Source organism: Neltuma alba, unplaced genomic scaffold (genome assembly GCF_004799145.2).
Source record: "Neltuma alba isolate B1F8T4 unplaced genomic scaffold, ASM479914v2 tig00013542_pilon, whole genome shotgun sequence".
In the NCBI taxonomy this organism is placed as follows: domain Eukaryota; kingdom Viridiplantae; phylum Streptophyta; class Magnoliopsida; order Fabales; family Fabaceae; genus Neltuma; species Neltuma alba.
This window is the reverse complement of record NW_021637751.1, coordinates 19,195-44,867: the sequence shown is the minus strand read 5'-3', so window position 1 is coordinate 44,867 and position 25,673 is coordinate 19,195. Positions and strand designations below refer to the sequence as shown.

Here is a 25,673-nt window from a genome sequence, read left to right as displayed (position 1 = left end):
TGTAGCATCAATATAATTTTGGCAGCATTGTAAGGGGAAAAAACAAAAATATTTTAATAAAGGGTAGTCAGACAAGTCATATATAGGTCCAATGAGGCTTCTTCACAATATACTTAATGGAATGCTGCGGATATCTCACTTGTAATAGAGTTACTTAGCGAAGTTGAAATCAATAAAATGCTGCTTTTAAAACAAAGTTCTTCTGCTAATCAAAAATAAAAAGTTGTTCTGACAAACGATTTTAACAAGAAAACTGCTTGAGGATGGAAGAGATGAGGTAAGAAAATCATACACCATGCAACAATCTTGGAACAATTTTCAAAGTCTCATATCTACTTCTCAAGTACAAAACAAGAGAACCTTTATCCACGGTAAGTAACCACAGCTTAATGAAGAAGGCAATCAAGTTTTTACAATCCCTAATCATGACACCAGAACACTATCTGCAGCAGCAATGCTATTAAGGCCTCAACATCCTAATGCAACCCCAAACAGCTAGATTTTTTTCTCAAGAACGAAGGGAAGTTATTGTTTACAATATCTACTCAAAAACTCAACTTTTAAAAGAACATGTACTGCAAGAGTGATAGAAACTCAGAATGTGAAGAAGAAAGGGTTTCAACAGGCATTGAAGCACACCTTCTTCTTGGCAATCAATTTCATGGGAGTTGTACTTATGAATGAGCATTGAGCAGTTGGATGTGACATCTTGCTCCTGATGCTAAGAGTAAAAGGGAAAAAGAGGTAACCTTGTCAAAGGAAAGAAAAGTGGATCAGTTCCAGTTTGCATAATGCCCTTGAGACTTTTTCAATGGGATTTCAAAATGCAAGGAATTTAAAATGCATTAAGCTCATTCCATGGATTATATATATATATATTATAACTAACAAGTGAACTTTAAGTTATCAAAATTTCTTACATTTTGATAACATTGAGCATAAAGTTGAGGTAACGAAAATGAGGATGTTGAGATGAATGTGTAGTTATATAAAAATAGATAAGATTTGAAAGGCAAAAATACCTATTGAAGATTTGAAAATCATTTGAGGTGATATGGGTAAGTATAGAGAAGGACATGGAGGAGCTAGAGGGGAGGGTAGATCAGACAATTTGAAGTCTTCTAAAATGGCAGAAAAAGACCCCAAAAAAAACACTAAATAAGGTCATTGAACGGAACCTTTGAGTTTACAACCTATCTAAGAATTTCATCATTAAGAGAGCACAATGGCATCTTGCAATCTATGTAGCAGATCCAATCTAATTGGATAAGACTTGCTGTCTGCTATTCTCTGTCTTACTAAAACTGAGTGAACAAGCTCAATCAAACAATGTAATGCATCAACATAATGCAAAGGTCATTCTTTTATGTATCAAATATAGTTGTTTTGTTTCTTTTTTACAAAAAGACGACAATAATGTTTGGTGATTCTCACTACGGCTAACCTCCCAAATAATACAATGGTTGGATGCAGTTTGCTGAGAGCAAAAATTGTATCCACTCAAAAAAAAAAACAGGTAAAAATTGTATCAAATCGAGGTTGCATAATCCTGTTATGGGACCATGTTGATATATATTATAATCTTCAAAGTAAAAGATAAACTATCACTTTGATATCAACCAAAAGAATAAGAAAAGATAATATAAGATGCGTGACTAAAAGATTTGAAATTAAAAAAAAAAAAAGACTTTATGTATACCTTTGTAAAGCTGGTACAATTTGTAGTTGATATACTCATCAAATGTTCACTTTCAGACAATGGTATGTTAATATGACCATCTAAAAAGCTGTGTTAGGCATTCTTTTATGATACAGTGGGTTTGAAGTACAGTGGGTAATCAGCAAGTAAAAATCATTGTAACCTGAATAAAAACCTGCTCTACACACTAGAGTTTGGTCTGATCAGGCTCTGGACTTTGGAGTTGTTCCACCACTAAACTTGCTTGTCTCATCTGTTAAATTCAACAGCAATGGGAGCCAAGTTAAACTGGGCCAACTTCATCAACCAAAGCTCATGAACTACATCATAATCACTCCTATTAAATAGGTGAGTTAAATTGAGCTTGGTTAAAAAGAATTCATAATATGTAAGGACAAAATCTCTTCCACAAATACTAAATTCTTCTTAGCCTGAAACTGGAATTAGAATTGCAATTTTTTTATCTGCTTTTAGCAAACTAAAAAAATGGCATATTTTGACACAGCAAGATAATATACGCAATAAGTAAACCACATTAATTTTTTTTTTATTCAATTCTAAGCCGAACTTCTCTAATGCATGACATGGAACCAATTGTTTCCTACTTAGAATTTTAAGCGTATGACAGGCGAAAAACGAGCTGCTTGTTTTTTTTAAAAAAACTGTGTTCATTTTATGCAGCTTTGCTATCATTGATAGCTACAAAAATGAAAATTTTAAATAAACAAGTCTATTTATAGATAAATCGTTGTTAATATAAAGACATTTTTATGATTTGAAATTCCAACAAAATAAGCATACTGAGAAATTGAGTATATATGAGTTTGGCTGACAAAAATTCATGAGATATAATGACTAGAAAGATTTCATATCATAACTCAACAAGGATATACAGAATAAGCAAATGATATTATTTCTTTTTCAACAAATTATAAAATGAATTTTTCCTCTTGGTGCATGTGTGATTTGACATTCAAATAAACAAGCAAATCTTTCAATCTAAGACAAGTAGCCAAAAGAAAGGAAAATAAGTTCTCGATTTGAAATTGAAAGAGGAGTTAATATGTACCTAATGAGTGAATGGATAGTAGGAAAACTGATGCCCTCATGAGTGAGAAGCTCACTTAAAGATACCACATCATCCTCAATGCTAACAAAAGGAATTTGAGAAATCTTTGCCCAAAATTTTCCTTTTTGTTTTTGGATCCGCTTTTTGAGCAAGGGACAGCCCATAATCCATAGTCTACAAAGGGAACTAGGCAAACCCTCCTTTGGAAAGTATTGGAGCTCAGGACAGCCAAAAAACCCCAAGACTTCCAAAGAGGATAAGTGACAAAGACCTTTGTGTTGCAAAGATCTAAGATTTGAGCAGTTATAGAACACAAGGGAATTAATAGTTGGCGGAAGTAGTCCAATATTAGGAAGAGACTCATCATCTGCATCACCAATCCCAAAGTATACTAGTGAAGTAAGGCTACTCAGATGCCATCCCATTCGAGAGGCTATGAGTTTCGAGCATTCCAAGACATCAAGATATTTGAGATTTGATGGGAAACCTCCCTCTGGAAATGATTCCACTTGTGGGCAGCATTTTATTAACAGATATGAGAGGGAGGGAAAGAGAATGTGCATATTCTCTGGGAGCGATTTCAAATTCTTCAATTCTTCAATGCAACAAAATTCTAGATTGGGAGCCGAAAACCCTCCTTCAGGAAAATATGCAAATCTAGGACACCTTCGTATGTAAAAGCTTGTAAGAGAAAAATGATGCCCCTGTGAAACAGATATCATTTCAAGATTATTACAGTCAATCAACTTCAAAGATTGAAGCTTTGGGAATAAACCTAGTGGAAAAGATTTCAAAGAGTCACAGCTTCCTCTTATCTCCATTTCAAGAATGAAGTTATGACAATTGCATAACGGAAATTGTAGGTGAGGACAATTGGAAAACTTCAACTCTTCAAGACTACAACTGGTAATGATATTCTCAATTTTGTCACCTGCTAATAATTTTTCGAAGTGTCCAGAAATGTCAAGGAACTTTAGAGTTGATGGAAGACTTTCCAACTGCTCATTTCCGCAATCTCTTAGAACCAACTTATCAAGACATGGAGCAAATGGAATTGATGACAAAAGCTTCCCACAATTGGAAATTACTAGAATCCTTAAGGAAGGAAGTTGTTGAGGAAGTTGCCCTTTCAATTTGGGACAATTTTTTATACTCAACTCTTGAAGATGAGGGAAAGTAAGAGACAAAATTTCACATTTCCATTCTTCCCAGCCCTTCATATCTCCAAACCTCAAGATTTCTAGGGATGAAGCATTAGAGCTATTTCCACAAAATTCTGGACCAATAGCTGCTATACTATGAAACCCTATAATTGACAATGACTTGAGAGATGGAAAGAGGCCAAGTGATGGCAAGGATATACAGTATTTGCAATTCCTTAGTTCTAGGGACACTATATTGGACAATGAATGATCCGCAAGCCAATTTGGAAACCCGATACCACCATAATTGCCAATTGATAGCTTTTTTAAATTTTTATGAGGTTGGAAGTTCTCCAGCACATCCTTGTCATGTAGTGATTTTTCATTGTCTATGCACCATTCTAATGTTAACTCCTTAAGGTGTATCTTGCTTCTCAAATTGACTGCTAAAGCACGTGAGGGAGAAACTACATTTTGCAATTCCAAGATGGAAACTGATCCATGAAGATTAAGTCCTTCTAAATGTTTGATGTTGGTCTCTCCAGATTTGTCTATAATAAATGGTGACAGAACTTGAAGATTTTTCAATGTATCCAATTGCTTCGGCATCTCTCTTACCTGAGTTTCACGGAAATCAAGGTGACGCAGATTCATAAGTTTATGAAAATCCATTGGCAATTTTTCCAAAAGACGACAACGCCGCAACTTTAGTGTTTGCAAATGATGAAGTTGACATATTGAATCAGGCAATTTTCTTATTTTAGTTCCTGATAAGTCCAAATAACGTAGATGTTTGAGATTTCCTACTGATTCAGGCAACTGCATGATGAAATGATTGCATAGAGATAAAACTCGCATGTAGACAAACTTGGATGGCAAATTGTGAATAACCTTGCTCGACATAAAGTGAAGGATAGAGGTATAACTCGTACTTCTATGACCTTGCATGGGTAGAGGCAAGAATGTGCGCAATTTATCAGCCTGGTATATAACTTCAAATCGTTTGGATGTATCAGAATTATTTCTGAAAAATGAAACATGGCGGGTCGTTTTTGTCAAATTATTTAGATCATCTACCTCCAGCCTATGGCAAAACTTTACATACTCAGCTTTTGCCATATCATTAATAAGGTCATGCATGATAAAACGTGTTTCATCTACTGCTGATGATTGAAACAGTGACCTCAACAATAGGTCATGAAAGAATTGTTCTCCCACTTCTCTCTCGTCTTTGCTTTGATGAGCACAAGTCAGAAAATTTTCCGCCATCCACAATTGAATTAAATGCTCCTTATCAAAATCATAATCCTTGGGAAATATTGAACAATAAGCAAAGCATCTTTTGAGATGATTGGGGAGGTGGCAATAACTCAATCTCAAAGCAGGGAGAATTTTGCTATTGCTTTTTTCCTCCCATATCTCACTTTTCAAAATGCCATTCCATTGCTCATGAGATAATTCTGTGTATAAGAGACTCCCAATGGCTTTAAGAGCTAAAGGCAACCCTTTGCATTTTTTACTGATTTTTCTACCAATTTCTTCAAGGTCAGTGTTTGAATAAAGAACATTTCCGTCATGGAAGGCATATTTGCTAAATAATGACCAACTATCTCCTTCTGATAAGGGCTTCAATGACAGTATCTTAGCGGAACGCATGGTTGAAGCAACTTTTCCACTGCGAGTGGTAAGAAGAATTTTGCTTCCTAGAGCCCCATGATTGAATGGTAACTGCAAGGCCTCCCATCGCAGACAATCTTCATTCCATACGTCGTCTAATACAAGGAGAAATCTCTTTTGGGTTAGTTGTTGTTTCAATTTAATTTGAAGCATATTAAAATCATTGGTATCATCCTTTGATCCAGTGATTGTCTCATAAATTGTCCTGGTTACCCTCAACACATCGAACTCATCAGAGACACATACCCATGTTTTGAGGTTGAATCTATCCATCACCCTGCTATCATTGTATGCCAGCTGGGCAAGAGTAGTTTTACCCAGACCACCCATACCCACGATAGAAATAACAGATAATTGGTTCTTATACTTTTCTGACAGCAGCCATTCAATGATGGTATTTTTTTCGTCATCTCTGCCGTATGTTCCATGTGGATTCACTAAAGATGTAGTTGGCAATCTATCTGCTATAACACTTCTCAATCCAGCACCACTATCACGTTCATTCAATCTTAATATATGTCTTTGAGATGCAAGATATTCTAGATTTTCAAGGACATTTTTGGTTCTGGATTCAATTTCCTTCTCAAATGAACAAACGGGAGCACTAAAGAAGTTTCGTACCTTGCCAATAACACTGGTTTGACTCTCTTGTTCAGCTGCCAGCTTGCGTTTGGACATTTCATAATCTATCTCATCCAAGACATCCTCAGCATCGAACACAGCATCTTTGACCAAATCAATCCACTCCTCCACCTTCAGATTAGTGATCTGCTTTTGCTCTGCATCGTCAACCACAGCGTCGATGGATAACAGCACGATCTTCAGCTTACTGAGCAATGTCTGGTTCAATTTTGGTTTTTTGAAGAAGTCCAGAACATGCCGAGAAGCGAGCCGATCGAAAGCCACCTGAAGAAAAGCAGAAAGAAAAGCACCACCAACCAAAGCTCCCGCCATAGATGAAGTTGTTCTGCTTGTGCAAATGCAAAACGAAAAGAACGAGATGAAGATGCAGAAGTGGGAAAGGTTATTGCAATGCAAGGAAGGCGTGACTTTGTGGGTTTGGTGAGTGAAGCAAGAAAATGCGTTAAGCTTTCAGCCATAACCGTCAACCGCGCCAGACAATATCGATCAAAATGAAGACTTTTAGGTTCCCCGGTCCGACTGCCAACGTCAGGTCAGGAATAAAAAAAAATTCAAACTATCAAATTCATTGCATTGTTTTATTTCTTTGACATTATAAAGTGTGTTTAGACTGTGTATTCCTCGTCTTTGACCCAAAAAAAAAACGCTGCGTATTACTGGTCAAAAAATGAGTGTTTATTACACGTTCGGTTCTAAACATATAACTCATTTCATAATATAATTTACACTATAAAATATATTCTATATTTAGAATTGAAGGAGTAATCATTGTTGTGGTGAAGCTCAAAATGACTGCGCATTGTGCTCCGCCTCTTATATAAACATCTATGCCAAAAAAAAAAATTGAGGTTAAAATTTCACGGAAATACTACCTCCAATTCTAATTATAAGATATAATTAATTTTTTTTCATTTGGTCGGCCAAAATATTTGTTTTATTTTATATTAATGAACTGAATATTTGATATTTCTCATATTAAATAAATGCTAAATATGAAGATATTGTGGTTAAGAAATAATGGGATTCTGATTCATTTTTATAGCAATAGATGTTAATGTATATGTTTACAAATTTAAAAAAGGATTATAGATAATTAAAATAGAGCATATGTATGCTTTCATAACAATGTAATTTTTATGTAAAATGTTTTAGATGAGTTGAATTTTGAAAACTCACTACATTCTCATAAGATAAAAGATACATCTTTAATAATTAAACTAACTTTTATTGACTATCAGAGTGTAATACATTACTTTTACACATGAACTTATGTATAGAAACATTATGATTCAATTAATTATATCTTTCCATAAATTATTCATAAATATTTTTTTAAAAAAGTTATACGGTTATTTGATCTCTCTTGCTTGAAAAATAAATTATAGTATTTTTAATTTATGTATAAGGAAGAATCCTATAAACAGAAATTTGAAATTACTAAATCACAAATCAAATTTGGTAAAAATATCTTAATAAGTTTTGATAACATAAAACTCGCAAATAAGAACACATTTTTATTATAATTCCTCATTTAAAATTTACTAATTTCAAGTTTTTTTTTATTGGATGGTTAATCAAATTCATGTCACCTCAAAGGCTATACGAGTTTCACACTCATCCAAGGGATGAGGGCTACCAAAATGCAGCGTTTTTTAAATGTCATGTCATTTTTATGAAGCACAAAATTACAAGCCTTCAATTAAGCCTCAAACATATGTAAGCCATGTTTCTTCTTCTTATTGGCGCCAAGAGTTTTAGAATAGATGGTCTTACTCTTAAAAACGGCCGTCCAAATAGAAGGCTATACATTTGTCTTGGGGGCAAACTTTGATCTTCCAATACACACGCGCACACATATCAAAACCTTCTATGGATTTGAAGTGTGAAACTAACAGTCCTAACAGGCATTTGCAAGTTCCAAATGAACCATATTCATAATACTATTTTTTCAAGAACCAAGCGTGGTGGCATCAACTTTCCATTCTTCTTTGTGCTAATAAGATGAATCATCAGTCATAACCAAAATCAAATAAAAATTTATAGTAAGCTACGTTATTTACAAGTTGCAAGCAACAATAACAAGTCTTATTTTATTAAGTGGGGTAAATCACACAGTCACATTACACCAGTGAGACTTATTTCTTAAATGTAGAAGATATTATTTCACTTCCATAACAGCACCAAAACCATTATAGTGAGTAGATGGCAGAAGTAGTTATGTATAGTCAAGAGTAGTTGCAAGTATCAGCTGTGGCTTTTGTACAGATGTGGGTTAACAGTATTTATTAAGTGCATCTAAATGACAGTGATACAAATGAACAATACACCGATTTCCCTTTCTCTGGAACCTCACAACTATGAAACAAGAGAGAAATACTGTTTAAATTCTGTTTAAATATATATACAACAGAGAAGGTGTCTATATACAAAAAAAATCTGTTTAAATTCTCTTCTGCAAGGCAACAAATATTACCATGAAGATAGGGACGAACTTGATTTATTGCCCTTTCTTGCACATTGAGGTCTTCCTGTAAACCGTAGTTAGACTTGTTTTGTATAAAAGCATCAAAATAATTCTGGTAGCCTGTGTTCAATGCAAATGGAGATCCTGTTGTCACCTTCATTTCCTTAGCCTTCCAGGTTTTAAGATTTAACCCATCATGCATGGCAACAAGTATATGAAAACAAGTGGCCTCTTGTTTTTGTGACAGGCTTAGGCAGAGAAGTCAGGGCATGTTAATATGTGCATTGTCAAATATTATTTAATTATAACCTTTTTTGGAATTTGAATCAAGCTCAGGGGACTCACCAGACATAGATCCTCTCCTGAAGCCCAGCTATTCTCCTCAATTATAAACCTGATAACTTATTGATCCTGAAGCTCTTCAGAGGATTCTACTTTTCTCATTTCATGTCCATGACCTGTTGCTGTTGGTTTTGCTTCATGTTCTCTACATTGGCGAAGATATTTCGATAAAATCCACTACTGCATCATCACATGCAGAATTGCCGTCATTAACAATCTACTCAATATCAGAAATTTTGTTTTGAAGGGCACCTTTAATCTTTGAAGGCTTAGTTCTTCTTGCTTCATGTTCATGCTCTTCTGGGCCTTAAAAATTACTTCTTCTTTCCCACAAGAAGCTCTTCAGTGGAGGCAAAGGAGCATGCGGATGACCATTAAGAGAGCAAAGTTTATATGGGCAAACCTTGATTGAAGTTCTGTCTGACTCAGTTACCGGCAGGTGAGGCATGGGGCATTTGGGAGACAGAGTTCTTCAAAGTTGAAAAATGGGTAGTTCTCAGTGCAAGCAAGGCTACTTTGCAGAATTTTCTTGGTCATTGTAGTCTTAACTAAATTCCTAGTTATGACAGACAGTTGAAATCTACTAGGACTATCATGAGATAGGAAAACGCAATAGAACAGGAAATTCATATTCAATAGATAATTATGTGATATTATGCTATCACAAGTACCTGTAGATTTTTGGTATACAGCATCAGCATTTAGTGATAATGTAATTCTTAATATTCAAAATCTCTAGTTGTATTGGCCTTATATTGGAATTTTATCACTGTATAAAAAATAAAAATCAATTGAAGTCCTCATCTCATCCGTTGTCAAAACTGCTATTTCATTTTAAACTTCTCAAATTTTAACAACTCCACCAACTGGTTCCACTCCCCACAGCTTAGATTATATCTCTTTGATGGTAAAGATTTTATCGTTTGAATGAAATCCATCAAGGCCTTGAGAAATCTTACTTAAACCATAGGAAACATAACCTGTATTAGGGTCACGTGCCAAGTCATTGTTTTATGCCTTTTTCCAATGTTCATGTTTCCAAGGAAGCTTGAGAGTGCTACTAATAAGAAGAGGAATTCATGCCCAAATAAAACATTTGTCACAGTCGTGGTCGAAAACCAGAATCAATAAATGCTAGTATAGACACGTACCCACCGGTTGACTTAGGCGAATGAGAATTTAGGCAAATTCTGAATGAATTTTCTTAAAGATATAAATGAAAAATAAATATATATGAGGAGTAGCTAAATCGTTTGAAACAACTAATTACTCTGCTCTGAATGAATCACTTCATTATTAATACTACGGTCTTGAATTTTGCTAGAATCGCAAGTACATATACACATAGTTGCATGCTGTGAATATCTCATTTGTAACAGAGTTTCATAGCGAAGTTGAAATCAATAAAATATTATTTTTAAAATAAAGTTCTTCTGGAAAAATTATTTATACAAGAGAAGTGCTTGAAGATGAAGAGGAGATGAGGTAAGAAAATCACAGCATATAAAAATCTGGACACAAATTTGAAGTTTAATTAACAAGGTAATCAAGTTTTTATTATCCGCAAGGATGACATCAGTAAGCTATCTACAGCAGTGATGCCATTTAAGGCCTTGACACCCTAATGCAATCCTAAACAGCTAGAATTTTACTCGAGAAAGAAGGGAAGTTATTGCATACAATATCTACTGAAAAACTCAACTTTTACAAGAATATATACTGCAAGACCAATAGAAACTTAGAATGTGAAGAATATAGGTTTTCAGCAGCATTGAGAGCACACCATCTTCTTGGCAATCTATTTCATGGGAGTTGTATTTCTGAATGAACACTGAGTAATTGAAGGGCTTCCTTGCTCTATCATGACATAACTTCAATCAAGGGATGTGCTATCTTGCTCCTGATGTTAAGGGAAAAGGAGGGGACCTTCATTAGAAATTGGGCTACATGAAGAGAAGAGTCTCTTATGTTCAGTAGACATAATAAGAGAGCCTGTCAAACAAAAGAAAAGTGAATCAATTTTTGTTCGCATAATGCCCTTAAGATTTTTTCATTGGGATTTCAAAATGCATGGAATTCATTTCATGGACTCATGATATATTTTGTTTTTATAACTAACAAGTAAACATAACTATTTGACAGATTTGGGATGCAGGGACATGCAAGAAAAATCTTATGCTTTGACACTCTAATAGTATCATGTTTATGTATTGGACTTATCCCCTTGGCATCACCCAAAAGAATTATAAAAAACAGTACAAAATACGTGACTATAAATGTATGTTGTGGTTTTGTAAATTCTAACATAAGGGTAGATAAGTTAGGTGCAATGCCGTTAGTTAGTTAACAAACTAGCCATTATTAGTTCCTTATTCCCCTCCCTATAAATGTACCCCAATATACAAACATCAAATGTGTGTACTCCTATGATTGAGTAGAAATGCAATTCTCAGTCCCTATCTCGTTCCTTTGTCCTCTCTTTTATCTTCCTTCATTTCCCCTCTTTCCCTCTTTCTCATACTTCCAATATTAAAGAAGTACTATAACAGTCGGAGTGTACCTTTGTGAAGCTGGTACACTTTGTGCTTGATACGATCATCAAGTGCTCACTTTCAGACGATGTTCTGTGGATATGACCATCTAAAAACCTGTGTTAGGCGATCTTTATGATAGATAGTATGTCTGAAGTACAATTGGTAATCAGCGAGTAAAAGATCAATGTAACCTGAATAAGAACAACTCTAAAGACTAGAGTTTGGACTGAACAGGCTCTGGAGTTTGGACTTGTTGCGCCATTAAACTCGCTTCTCCCAACTGTCAAATTCAATAGCAACGGAAACCAAGTTAATTTGGGCGAATTTCACCAACCAAAGCTCATGAACCACATCACACTCACTCTTTTTATTAAACAGTTGAGTTAAATTGAGTTTGGTTAAAAAGAGTTCATAATATTTAAGGACTAAATCCCTTTTACAAATACTAAATTGTTCTTAGATTGCAACTAGAACTAGAACTGCATTTTTTCATCCGCTTTTAGTAAAATTAAAAAAAAAAGTCATATTTGGACACAGCAAGATAATATACATGATAAGTAAATCATATTATTTCTTTTTGTTCAATTTTAAGCCGAAGTTCTTCTCTAATGCATGATATAGGACCAATTGTTTCCTAGTTACAATTTGAAGTGTATGACAGGAGAAAAAAGAGCTTATTATTTAAAGAAAACCATGTTCATTCTGCACAGTGCTGCTATCTTTGATATCTACGAAAAGGAAAATAAGAATTCAAATAATCAAGTAAATCTATAAATAAATCGGTGCAAAAATAGAGGTGTATTTCTATGATTTGAAGTTCGAACAAAATCAACATGAGTATTGAAAAGTTGAGTAAAATTGAGTTTGGCTGACAACAACTCATAATATGTGATGACTAAAAGGATTTGACATCATAACAAGATTATATACAGAATAAACAAATGATATTATTTCTTGCGCGTCAAATTTTACGATGAATTTTTTCCTCTTAGGGCATGGTGTCAGCCTTTTGTATGACAGACACAAAAAAAAGAGCTATTATTGGATTACAAATATGGGAAACAATACACTAAATTAAACCTGGTCAAAATAATATCTGATTTGCAATCTATAACAAGTAAATTATTTACGAATTATGAATCCTTTGGCACATTCTTTGGAAAACATTCAAATGCATGAATCTTTCAATAAAAAAACAAATGGCCAAAAGAAAGGAAAATACGTTCATGATTTGACATTTACAAAAGGACTAAATATATACCTAATGAGTGAATGGATAGCAGGAGAACTGATGCCATCATAAGTGAAAAGCTCACTTAAAGTTGCTACTACATCATCTTCAATGCTAACAAAAGGAATGCGAGAAATCTTTGCCCAATATTTTCCTTTCTGCCTTTGGATCTGCTTTTTGAGCAAGGGACAGCCCCTGATCCTTAGTTGACAAAGGAAACTAGGCAAACCCTCCTTTGGAAAGTATTGGAGTTTAGGACAACCACAAAGTCCCAAGAGTTCCAAAGAGGCTAAGTGGCAAAGACCTTTGTGTTCCAATGATCTAAGATTTGGGCAGTTATGGAACATAAGACAAATAAGAGTAGGTGGAAGTAGTCCAATATCAGGAAGAGACTCATCATCTACATCTCCAATATGTATGAAATGTAGTGATGTAAGGCTACTTAGATGCCATCCCATTCGAGAGGCTATGAGTTTCGGGCGTTCGAAGACCTCAAGATGTTTGAGATTTGATGGGAAACCTCCTCTTGAAAATGATTCCATTTGCAGGAAGCATTTTATTAATAGATATGTGAGGGAGGGAAAGAGAATGTGCATCTTCTTTGGGAGTGATTTCAAATTCTTCAATTATTCAATGCAACAAAATTCAAGTTTGGGGCCCAAAAACCCTCCTTCAGGGAAAAATACAAATTTAGGACACTTTCATATGTACAATCTTGTAAGAGAATAATGGTGCCCCTCTAAAATAGATATCATTTCAAGATTATTACAATCAATCACCTTCAATTATTGAAGCTTTGGGAATAAATCTAGTGGAAAAGACCTAAGAGAGTCACAGCTTCCTCTTATCTCCATTTCAAGAATGAAGTTATGACAATAGCATAATGGGAATTCTAGGTAGGGGCAGTTAGAAAACTTTGACTCCTCAAGGCTACAATTGGAAATGATATTCTCAATTTTGTCAATTGCTAATAAGTTTCCAAAGCATCCAGAAATGTCAAGGACTTTTAGAGTTGATGGAAGACATTCCAATTGCTCATTTCCGCAATCTCTTAGAACCAATTTATCAAGAGATGGAGCCCATGGAATTGAAGGTAAAAGCTTCTCACAATTGTAAATTACTAGTGTTGTTAGAGAAGGAAGCTGTTGAGGAAGTTTCCCTTTCAATTTGGGACAATGGTTTATACTTAACTCTTGAAGATGAGGGAAAGTAAGAGACAAAATTTCACATTTACATTCTTCCCAGGCCTTCATATCTCCAAACTTTAGGATTTGTAGGGATGAAGCATTAGAGCTATTTCCACAAAATTCTGGACCAAGAGCTACTATGCTATGAAACCCTATAATTGACAATGACTTGAGAGATGGAAAGAGGCCAATTGACGGCAAAGATCTACAGTATTTGCAATGCCTTTGGTCTAGGGACATTCAATTGGACAACGAATGATCAGCAAGCCAATTAGGAAACTCGATACCACCATAGTTCCCAATTGATGGCTTTTTTAAATTTTTATGGGGTTGTAAGTTCTCTAGCACATCCTTGTCATGCGGTGATTTTTCTTTGTCTATGCACCATTCTAACATCAACTCCTTCATGTTTGTCTTGCTCCTTAAATTGAATGCATGAGCTGCTGAAGGAGAAAATACATTCTGTAATTCCGAGATGGAAATCGATCCATGAAGATTAAGTCCTCCTAAATGTTTGATGTTGGTCTCTCCAGATTTGTCCACAATAAATGATGACAGCAGTTGAAGATTTTTCAATTTATCCAATTGCTTTGGCATCTCTCTTACTTGAGTTTCACAAAAATCAAGGTGATGGAGATTCAAAAGTTTATGGAGATCCATTGGCAACATTTCCAAATGACGACAACGCCACAACTTTAGTGTTTGCAAATGATGAAGTTGACATATTGAATCAGGCAATTTCCTTATTTTAGTTCCTGATAAGTCCAGATAATGTAGATGTTTGAGATTTCCCACTGACTCAGGCAAGTGCATGATGAAATGATTCGACAAAGATAAAACTACCATGCAAATAAACTTGGGTGGCAAATCGTGAATAATCCTGTGAGATATAAGGTGAAGATTAGAGTTAGAAGCATAGCTACTATTATGACCTTGTATAGATAAAGGCAAGAATGTGCACAATTTATCGGCCTGGTACATAACCTCAAATCATTTGGATGGAAAAACATTATTTCTCAAAAATGAAACATGGCGGGTCATTTTTGTCGAATTATTTACACCATTTACCTCTAACTGTTAGATATGATTAGTTTTGATGATGTCAAATAATAGAGTAAAAAGTTTGCATAAATTATTTGTCTCATATTTTGACTAACTACCGTACTTAATATCTTGTGTAGTTTTTTCATGAAAAGAAATGAGTTATTATGTTAAACTTTGAGCTATAAAAAATGATCAAGAGGAAAAAGAAGAAGAGAGATTGAGAAAAGAACTTGCAAGATCAAATGAAAATATCAAGATTCAAATTCATAGATTTGATATTGGAAGTTGCTATGCTCAATTAGAAGTTTGTATGGCTCAATCAGAAGCTAAAATGCACAAACCAGAAGTTATATCATCATATATTGAGTCATGCTTCATATAAACATTGAAAATAAGCTTCAGAGGTTATTTTCAAGAGCATTTATTGATCAATAACTCGATCAGCCACTTATCGATCAATTTATCGATAAAACACATACTCTGTTATGCTCTGTTCTTCATTCAGCTCTGATATAGGTTCGGTATTTCTCTAATATCTCTTAGACGAAAAATCTTTTTGAGGTTAAACTTGATTCATATGAAACTAGACTCAGAACACAGTTCATAGACACCAAAATCAACTTCAAAGAGTTTCATATGTGGGAGATATGTTGCTCGAAACAATGCAGTTGGGTTTAACGCTTTTATTCCGACCTTCAGTCACTGTGATGAAGATAACTTTGTGAGCACAGTAAATTTTGGGGTGGTTCTTGTTGCATTAGAAAGTAGACTGAAAGAGTTTTATGGGAACATGTCATTGCAAAATTTGGATTTGAATTGGAAGATTTATGATCACTCAAATTTGACCTTCATTTTGCTTGAATCAGAATCCGAATTTGTTGAAGCAAAGACTAGAAGTTCTACATTGATCGATTAAGCTCTCGAGCAACATGCTACTCAAACATGTTATTGGGTAAAAGCATTAGAAGAAATAAAGAAATGAAAAGCCATTATCAGATGTTGCTCGAAGCCAGTTATCAAGTAAACTGATGTTCGAGTTGATGATCAAGCAACTACATACTCGATCACTTTATTGAGTTCCTGGTACTATCTCTTCAATTCTTCTCTTATATCTTCACATACATTCTAAGGTGCTCAAGCTAAAATCTATCTTTGAAAATATGAAAGCACAAGTAATCAATAACATTATCGATTAAAGGTTAATTGGTTGATTAATAAGCTATCAGAAAAAAAGAAGGAATAAACTTCATTTCGTGTAACAGTAGAAATATCGATCACCTGATCAATCAAGTCCTTATCGATCAGGACTCAGATAATCTGGTAAGCTTCCTTGACTTATTTACTATATTGAACAGTTTGCTTGTTATCAATCAATTTATCGATTATTATTTTATCAATAACTTGTTCAAACATTGTATGGTAATTTACTTCTAATTAATCGATAATGTGTTCTGTCAAAATTTTCTTTCAAGGTCTTTAATCGATCAATTGTTTTTCGATCAAATGATCGATCATCATCACCTTCATCGCACTTACTTGTTTTAAGCATTTTTAGATCACCTAATCGATCACTCATTTATGGATAAAATGATTGATCATTCAAATCTCTGAATCTTTTGTTTTCACATAACATGATCGATCAAAGTCTTTCCTGGTTTTTTCCGAAAAGAGATTTCAATGATATTTTATTGATCATTTAATCAATTAATCTTTAATCGATCACTTATTTGATCATCTTAAGATTTGTGCTCTTTATGAATATCTTTGTTAAACTTCATTTTATCGATCAAATTTTCTGTCATCCGTTTATTGATAAAGTATTTGATCACCACTCTTTGAAAATCTATGTCTTTCATACTTAGCTTTATCGATAACCTGATCAATTAAATAGTTTTTTATCACCTTTTCGATCATTGAACCAATTCATTTCGTAACAACTATTCACAGTGATCCTTAGATTCTTTTGAATCTTTATCTTCAAGCTTTTCTCAGCCTTCCTCTAACACATAACTCTCTATTGAAAAGACATGAAGGCAAATGAAACTTGAAAGAGATTAACCTTGCATATTTCATTTGGAATTCACTGTGTTCATGCTTCATCATTTATCGATCAATTGTTCTATCATTGTTTGATCCATAATTTACTCAATAAATGCACATATCAGCTATAATCTTTCTTTTGATATTTAGTCGATAATATGATTGATCAAAGAGTTATCGATCAAGTAAGTTCATCTTACTTTCTGAATATCTGAATATCTTATGATTGATTCTATGTTTTCTAACTTAGTATTTCTAAGATTATCAGATATTTATCATTTGATTTGAGGAAGATTATTTCAGGTAAAGAGCCACAACAAATTTATGATGTAAAGAATCGACTTTTGTCATAAGCTTCCAACAACTAATTTCAACGGTCATATTCTTCAAGCAAAACTGGAAGAAAATGCTCAACGATCAAGTATCCAACATCATCTATAAATAGAAGAGCATTCAAAACAAGAAAAAGAAGAAGAGTCGGAGCTTACAACATCAAATACTAAAATGCCGAATCAACATATTCTCATTTAGAGCTCCGAGAGAAAACTCCATTTCTCTGTACTTCAAAGACTATAACATATGTATTCGTAAGATAGAGAGAGGAGTTTCCCAAACGTGCTTAAGATTCATCTATCACTTCTTTGAGAGAAGAAATATTCAACCTTTATTATCATTATTAGATTGTGTCCTTACGGTGTGTATGGGGGAGTATTTACCTCAGTGTGATGTTGCTGTTGAGTAGATTGGTTAGTCTAAGAATTATAAGTGGCGTCACAAGTACCCGGATCAAACTTGTAGTTGTAGTGGTTTTCAAGTACCCATGTTAAACTTGAGGGAGATAATGGATTGAAAATCTTAGGGGGAGCTTGGGAACTAGACGTAGGTTAGTGAGGACCGAACCAGGATAAATCACAGTTTGCATCTTCTCTTACCTTACCTCGTTATATTTCTAGCCAAACTATTTTACTACTGTGATTATACTTATGTCAATTCATTGTTTTTATACTAAGAATTTATTGTGAATTTCATTATATTGTGAAAAGGTTTTTGATTTTAATTAACACCCAATTCACTGCCCTCTTGGGTGATCAGCCATTCTTACACTAACTTATGGCAAAACTTTACATATTCAATTTTTGCCATATCATTAATAAGGTCATGCGTAACAAAACGTGTTTCATCCACTATTGATCGCTGAAAAAGTGACCTCAACAACAGGTCATGAAAAAATTGTTCTCCTACTTCTCTCGCATCTTTGCTTTCATGAGAACATGTAAGAAAATTTTCTGCCATCCACAATTGAATCAAATGCTCCTTATCAAAATCATAATCTTTAGAAAATATTGAACAATAAGCAAAGCATATTTTGAGATGAGAGGGGTGGTAGCAATAAACTCAATCTCAAAGCAGGGAGAATTGTGCTATCACTTTTTTCCTCCCATATCACACTATTCAAAATGCCATTCCATTGCTTATGAGATAATTCTATGTATAAGAGACCCCCAATGGCTTTCAGAGCCAGAGGCAACCCTTTGCATTTTTCACTAATTTTTCTACCAATTTCTTCAAGTTCAGAGTTTGCACAAAGAACATTTCCATCATGGAATGCATATCTTCTAAATAATGACCAACTGTCTCCTTCTGGTAAGGGCTTCAATGGAATTATTTTAGTAGAACGCATGGTTGAAGCAACTTTTCCGCTACGAGTGGTTAGAAGAATTTTGCTTCCTAGAGACCCATGATTGAATGGTGATTGCAAGGCCTCCCACAGCATATAATTTTCATTCCATACGTAATCTAAAACAAGAAGAAATCTCTTTCGAGTTAGTTGTTATTTTAATTTAATTTGAAGCATATTTAAATCATTGGTATTGTCCTTAGATTTGATGATTGCTTCATAAAGTGTTCTTGTTACCCTCAACACATCGAACTCATCCGAAACACACACCCATACTTTGAGGTTGAAACTATCTATCACCCTATTATCATTATAAACAAGCTGGGCAAGAGTAGTTTTATCCAGACTACCCATACCCACAATAGAAATCACAGATAGTTGGTTGTTATACTTTTCTGATAGCAGCCATTCAATGATGGTTTCTTTGTCATCATCCCTCCCATATGTTCCATTTTCATCCATTAAAGATGTAGTTGGCAATCTATCTGGCATAGCACTTCTCAATCTAGTACCACTATCACGTTCATTCAATCTTAGCATGTCCCTTTGAGATGCAAGACATTCTAGATTTTCGAGGACTTTTTTCATCCTGGATTCAATATTCTTCTCAAATGAACTAGCAGAAGCACTAAAGAAGTTTCGTACCTTGCCAATAGCACTGGTTCGACTCTTTTGTTCAGTTTCCAGCTTGCGCTTGCACATAATCAATCTCATCCAAGACATCCTCAGCATCGAAGGTGGCATCTTTGACCAAATCAATCCAGTCCTTCACTTTCAGATTAGAGATGTGCTTTTGCTCCGCATCGCCAACCGCAGCATCGATGGATAACAGCACAATCTTCAACTTATTGAGCAACGTCTGGTTCAATTTTTGCTTTTTGAAGAAGTCCAGAAAATCCCGAGAAGCCAGCCAATCGAAAGCCACCTGAAGAAAAGCAGAAAGAAAAGAACCGCCAACCAAAACTCTCGCCATAGATGAAGTTGTTGTGCTTGTGCAAATGCAAAACTGAAAAGAACGAGATGAAAATGCAGAAGTTACAAAGGCTATTGCAATGCAAGGAAGTTGTGACTTTGTGGGTTTGCCGAGTGTGGCGATAAAATGCAGTCGGCTTTCAACCATAACCGTCAGCCACGCTAGAAAATATGAATCAAAATGAAGACTTTCAAGTTCCTAGTTCTAACCTCTAACATCTAACTTCAGGTCAAAAGAATTAAAAATCTAACTACAAAAGTCATTCCGTTATTTTATTTCCTTGACATTTTGAAGGGCGTTTAGACTGTGTATTAATTTCTGACCCAAAAAAAAAGACTGTATTAATTATTATTGTTCTCGAGGTCAAAACAACTGTGCATCGTGGAATTGTGGTTAAGAAATAGTGGAATTGTGATTCATTTTTATAGCAAGAGATATTAGCGCGTGAGTCTTTTTTTTTTGACAAATAAAAAAAGGATTATAAATAGTTAAAATAGAAAATATGTTTTTTTTTTTTTTATAAAAGTGTAATTCTTCACTTAGAAAATTTTAGGTAAGTTGAATTCTAAAAGCTCACTACATTGTCACGGGGCAAAATTAGAGAAGAAGAATGCAGCTTATCCTTCAAGTTAGGTATTAGGCAAGGCTCTGACATATCCATGTGCACTCCTAACTGTCTATAGGAGTGTTATACATTACTTTTATATATGAATTTGCGTATAAAAACGTTATGATTCAATTTGATATATCCTTCCATAAATTATTCATAAATATTTATTAAAAAAAAAAAGAGTTACACAGTTATGTGATCTCTCTTGCTTGAAAAATAAATTATAATATTTTTAACTTATGCATAATGTCACTTTGAATAAATATTATTCTTCTGATTCTTAATGTAAGACCTAATTCATAAGTTTGTCAACTTTTTACTAAATTAATCCTATTAATGTTCTTCCAACAATAATCAAGTAGAAAAGAAAATGAGAAAATTAAGGGAGATACTTAGGGTATTTTAAAAAAATATATTATATTAACTAATTTAACTAACATTATTAATATACTCAAATTAGTTAATTAGAACTTAATAAATTAAGGATCGGAGGACTATAGAAGGATTAGTTGGTTAATCAAATTCATGACATGGTGCGTTTATACTGTGTACTAATTATTTTTGTGCTCCAGGTCAAAACGAAGACTGTATGGGGGGAAAAATGGATCAAAATAAAGACTGCGTTTGGACTGCGATGAAATATCGATCAAAATGGAGACTTTTAAGTTCCAGTTCCAACATCGCACTTCTGGTAACCAAAGAAAAACGGAACATCTAATTACCAAATTTATTCATTTCATTGTTTAATTTCTTTGACATTATGTGTTTAGACTGTGTATTAATTATTATTGTGCTCAAGGCCTAAACCACCGGGCATTGTGATAGACAACTAAACGAGATTCATAACCTCTTATAAGCTAAAATTATATATTTTCATGCGAACATATAAGTTTGGTTATCTACATTTTTGTCAAGTTTCAGTTTAATTTCTTAAAAAAATTTTAAAAATAATTTTTCAATTCCTTAATTAATATTAACATGATTAGTTTTGTTAAAAAAATGTTGAATCAATAAATTTAATCAACAAATTGAAATTATGACTTTGCAATTCAATACTGTCATACTAATCTTTAATTTAAAATGTGAGTTGAAAATTTTAAGTGAAAATTTTACTGAAATGTGTTATTAAATTTTTTTTTATTTGGTTGGCAAAAAATATGTTTTATTTTATATTAATGAAATGAATATTTGATATTTCTTATATTAAATAAACATCAAATATGAAGATATTGTGGTTAAGAAGTAGTGCAATTGTAATTCATTTTCAAAGCAAAAAAAGTCATTGTGGGGGGAAAAAAGAAAAAAGATTTCAATGAAGGGTAGTTAGACAAGCCATTCAGGTCCAATAAGGCTTGTTCTTATTTGGATACCTTAAACTCCGAACCAAGAGCAAACAATGAAGAGCGCCTAATTATTACGTTTAAATAAGGAGGCAATTGTGGTCTCAAGTAAATTCCTAATTATGACAAACATTTTGTTGAAATCCACAAGGACTATCATGAGATGGTAAAAGACAATAGAACAGAAAACTCTTAATAATCAAAATCTTCGATTTTTTTTTTGGGGTTTGTATTGGAATTTTATCACTTCACGGAAAATAAAATAGGAAAAATTTCATTTAAAAACCACTGTATCCAATTAATGTGAGTCAACCCTCTTGGACCAAAATGAAATTAAAATTAACATTTTGTTGAATCCACAAGGACTATCATGAGATGGTAAAAGACAATAGAATAGAAAACTCTTAATAATCAAAATCTCTGATTTTTTTTTTGGGGTTTGTGTTCGAATTTTATCACTTCACAGAAAATAAAATAGGGAAAATTTCATTTAAAAACCACTGCATCCAATTAATGTGAGTCAACCCCCTTGACCAAAATGAAATTAAAATTTAAGGGTAAAATTATATAATACTACCCCTTTTTTTATCTCTTTAAAAAGTAAATATTAATGGTCGTCAAAGCTCTAGCCATCGAAAGTCAGAGGTTTGGGCTGTTGGCGCTCAGGTGGCCAACGCTGAAGGTCAGAGCTTTGGTGGTTGGCCACCAGACTCTAGTGGCTAAGGGATTTCTTTTTTAAAATAAGGTGGCCAGGGAGCGTTTAAACCTATGACCCCTTAGCACACCAAAAGTAATATAACTACTAAGCCAACCAAACCATTTAGTTATATATTGCAAAGAAATATATATAAGTATATATAACAAAACAAATATAAGTGCCCAAGTGTAAATAACCAAGTGAAATTTGATAATTTGCAAGTGAAATTTAACTATTCACAATAAAAATTCGGTGATTTACAAGTAATATAATGGAATTCACAACTCTAAATGCGTGTTTATGTGTGAATGAGTAAGTAAAATTCAAAGATTTGCAACAAAAATTCATGAATTTATAACTTAAATTCGGCAATTTACAAAAAACAAAAAAGAATTCGCAACCCCAATTATAAGTGTTTGAGTGTAAATGAATGAGCGAAATTCAGCAATTTATAATAAAAATTCAAAGATTTACAACTCAAATTCAGATATTCACATAAAACATAAATATTACAAACTTGTAAGAGAATTCACAATCTCAAAAGTTTTGCTAATTAAGGCACCGGAGCTTATATTCAGGGAGGCTTAATTTGGGTTGTGAATTCTATTATACTTTTTAGACGCAATGTGGATTAATTTAAATTGTGCTTCAAATATCTAGAATTATTTTTCAACTTGCGGAATTTATTCATCATGATCTGTTAAATATATAGATGTTATGAGTTAATTATCAAAGGCTTCAATATATGTGTGTGTGTGGAGCCAAAAGAAATGAAGACTGTACGTGAAGAATCGTATTATTGACAATATGTCATCCACCTAACATTTATTTATACTACAAACCATATTTTAATATCTTATTCATTGTGAAAAATTATAATATAATTAAATTACAGTGTATCTGATGAACACAAAATGGGTAAAAGAGCTAACTTGAGATCATATGCATTACGAAGAAATATAAATTAAATAAAGGCAATATGTAATTAATTCTAATACCATGTTACATATTCCTTTTTATTCGACCGAGCCTTAGTTAGCAAAATTAAGAAGATGCCGGTCTTCACTTAACTATGTCACCGCTAACAGTGAAACATCCCTGAATAGAAGCTCTGGTGCCTTAATTAGCAAAATTTTTGAGGTTGTAAATTTTCTTATAAGTTTTGTAATATTTATGTTTCCTGTGAATCTCTGAATTTGAGTTGCAAATCACTGAATTTTTATTATAAATTGCTGAATTTCACTCATTTATTCACATTCAAACACTTATATTTAGAGTTGAGAATTCCCTTATGTGTCTTGTGAATCGCCGAATTTGGATTATAAATCCATGAATTTTTGTTATAAATCTTCAAATTTTACTTACTCATTTGTACATAAACACTTACATTTGGAGTTGTGAATTCCATTATATTACTTGTAAATGGCTCAATTTTTGTTGTGAATTATTGAATTTCACTTGCAAATTATCAAATTTTACTTATTCATTTACATTTGGACACTTGCATTTGTTTTGTTATACACACACACACACACCTTTGCCTCATATAATTAAATGGTTTGGTTGGCTTGGTAGTCACGTTGTTTTTGGTGTACCAAGGGATAATGGGTTCAAACCCTTCTAGCCACCTGATTTTTAAAAAGAATCCTTTAGCCACCAGAGTTTGGTGGCGAGCTCCGACCTTCGGCATCAGCCACCTCAGCACCAACGGCCAGACCTCCGACCTCTGGTGACTATTAATATTTATTTTTAAGAAAATAAAAAGAACGGGTAGTATTGTAATTTTATCCTTGAATTTTAATTTCATTTTGGTCTTAGAGGATTGACTGAAATTTTCAAATATTTTGGAGGTTGACTGACATTACTTGGCTACAGTGGTCCTTAAATGAAATTTTCTCAATAAAATAAGTTGAAGTCTCCATCTCACATATTGTCAAAACTGCTATTTCATTTAAACCTTTTCAAAGTTTAACAACTCTTCCATCTTATTCCCAAGGAAGCTTGACAATCTTCCTAATAGGAGGAGGAATTCATACCCAAATACTATCTCATGTCTTAATTACAAGACTTCGTTTATAATCTACAAATATACTCTTATAATTAAGATCGAAGGTAGTACAATACAGTATATAGTTGTCATAGTCATGGCCGTAAACCAGAATCAGTAAATGCTAGTATGGATTTTTACCCATCGGTTGACTTAGTTGAATGAGAATTTAGGCAGATTCTGGATTTCTTAAAGCTAAATCGTTTAAAACAACCACTCACTCTATTTTGAGTGAATCACTTCGTTTATCAATACCATAATCTTGAAGAATTCTGCTAGAATCGCATGTCTGTATACATAGTTGAATGCTGTGAATATGTCATTTCTATCAGACTTTCTTTGCGAAGTTGAAATCAATAAAATATTGTTTTCCAAATAAAGTTCTGTTTTAAACAAGAAAAGTGCTTAATGAGTTAAGAAAATCACTCACCATGTAAAAATTTGGACACAAATTTCAAAGTCTTATATCCATTTCTCAAGTATAAACAAGAGAAACTCTATCCATGGTAAGTAACCACAGTTTAATGAAGAGGGAATCAAGTTTTTACAATCCGTAACCATAACACCAGTAAACTATCTACAACAGCGATGCCACTACATCCTAGTGCAACCCCAAGCAGCTAGAATTGTACTCAAGAAAGAAGGGAAGTTGTTGTCTTACAATATCTACTGAAAAACCCTACTTTTAAAAGACTAACAGAATCTCAGAATGTGAAGAAGATAGGTTTTGAGCAGCATTGAAAGCACACCACCTTCTTGGCAATCAATTTCATGGGAGTTGTGCTTATGAATGAACATTGAGCAGTTGGATGTGCTATCTTGCTCCTGATGTTAAGAGTAAAAGGGAAAAAGTGGTGGCCTTCCTTAGCACTTGGACAATATGAGCAGAAGAGTCTCTCATGTTTAGTGGACACGATATAAGACCCTGTCAAAGAGAAAAGCCAATCAGTCTCTGTTTGTAATGCCCTCAGGACTTTTTCATTGGGATTTCACAATGCAAGGAATTTAAAATGCGGTAAGTTCATTTCATGGATTCTTTATATAATGTTTTTATAACTAACAAGTGAACTTTAAGTTATCAAAATTTCTCTCGTAAATAAATTATTACCATCCTCTATCTTTCCAACAAACATACTCAAGAATTGCACAAATTCCCACAGGGATATGCTTCAGATCTGGATTTTGTAAGAAAAATGTTATGTTGATTTGAGCTTGTATAAATATCGACTTAATGGTATGCTTGAGTCAAGAAGAATG

The 25,673-nt window shown here is 33.6% G+C and overlaps 1 protein-coding gene across 3 annotated transcripts in view; it reads right to left on the bottom strand.

Annotated features, from left to right (window-relative positions):
• Window positions 1-275: 275 nt before the first annotated feature.
• Window positions 276-25,673, bottom strand: part of LOC114738137 (putative disease resistance protein At3g14460) — a 31,296-nt gene continuing 5,898 nt past the window's right edge. Inside the window, exons 1-3 of one of the 3 annotated variants that reach the window (XM_028926153.1) lie at window positions 2,769-6,176; window positions 1,700-1,952; window positions 276-749 (exon numbers count right to left, since the gene is read on the bottom strand). In XM_028926153.1, coding sequence (XP_028781986.1) covers window positions 1,949-1,952; window positions 2,769-5,917 — 3,153 coding nt within the window. In that variant the 5' untranslated portion in view covers window positions 5,918-6,176 and the 3' untranslated portion in view covers window positions 276-749; window positions 1,700-1,948. Of the gene's footprint in view, window positions 750-1,699; window positions 1,953-2,768; window positions 6,177-25,673 lie in introns of those variants that run through there. The other 2 variants (XM_028926152.1, XR_003739493.1) reach the window with 2 other exon arrangements.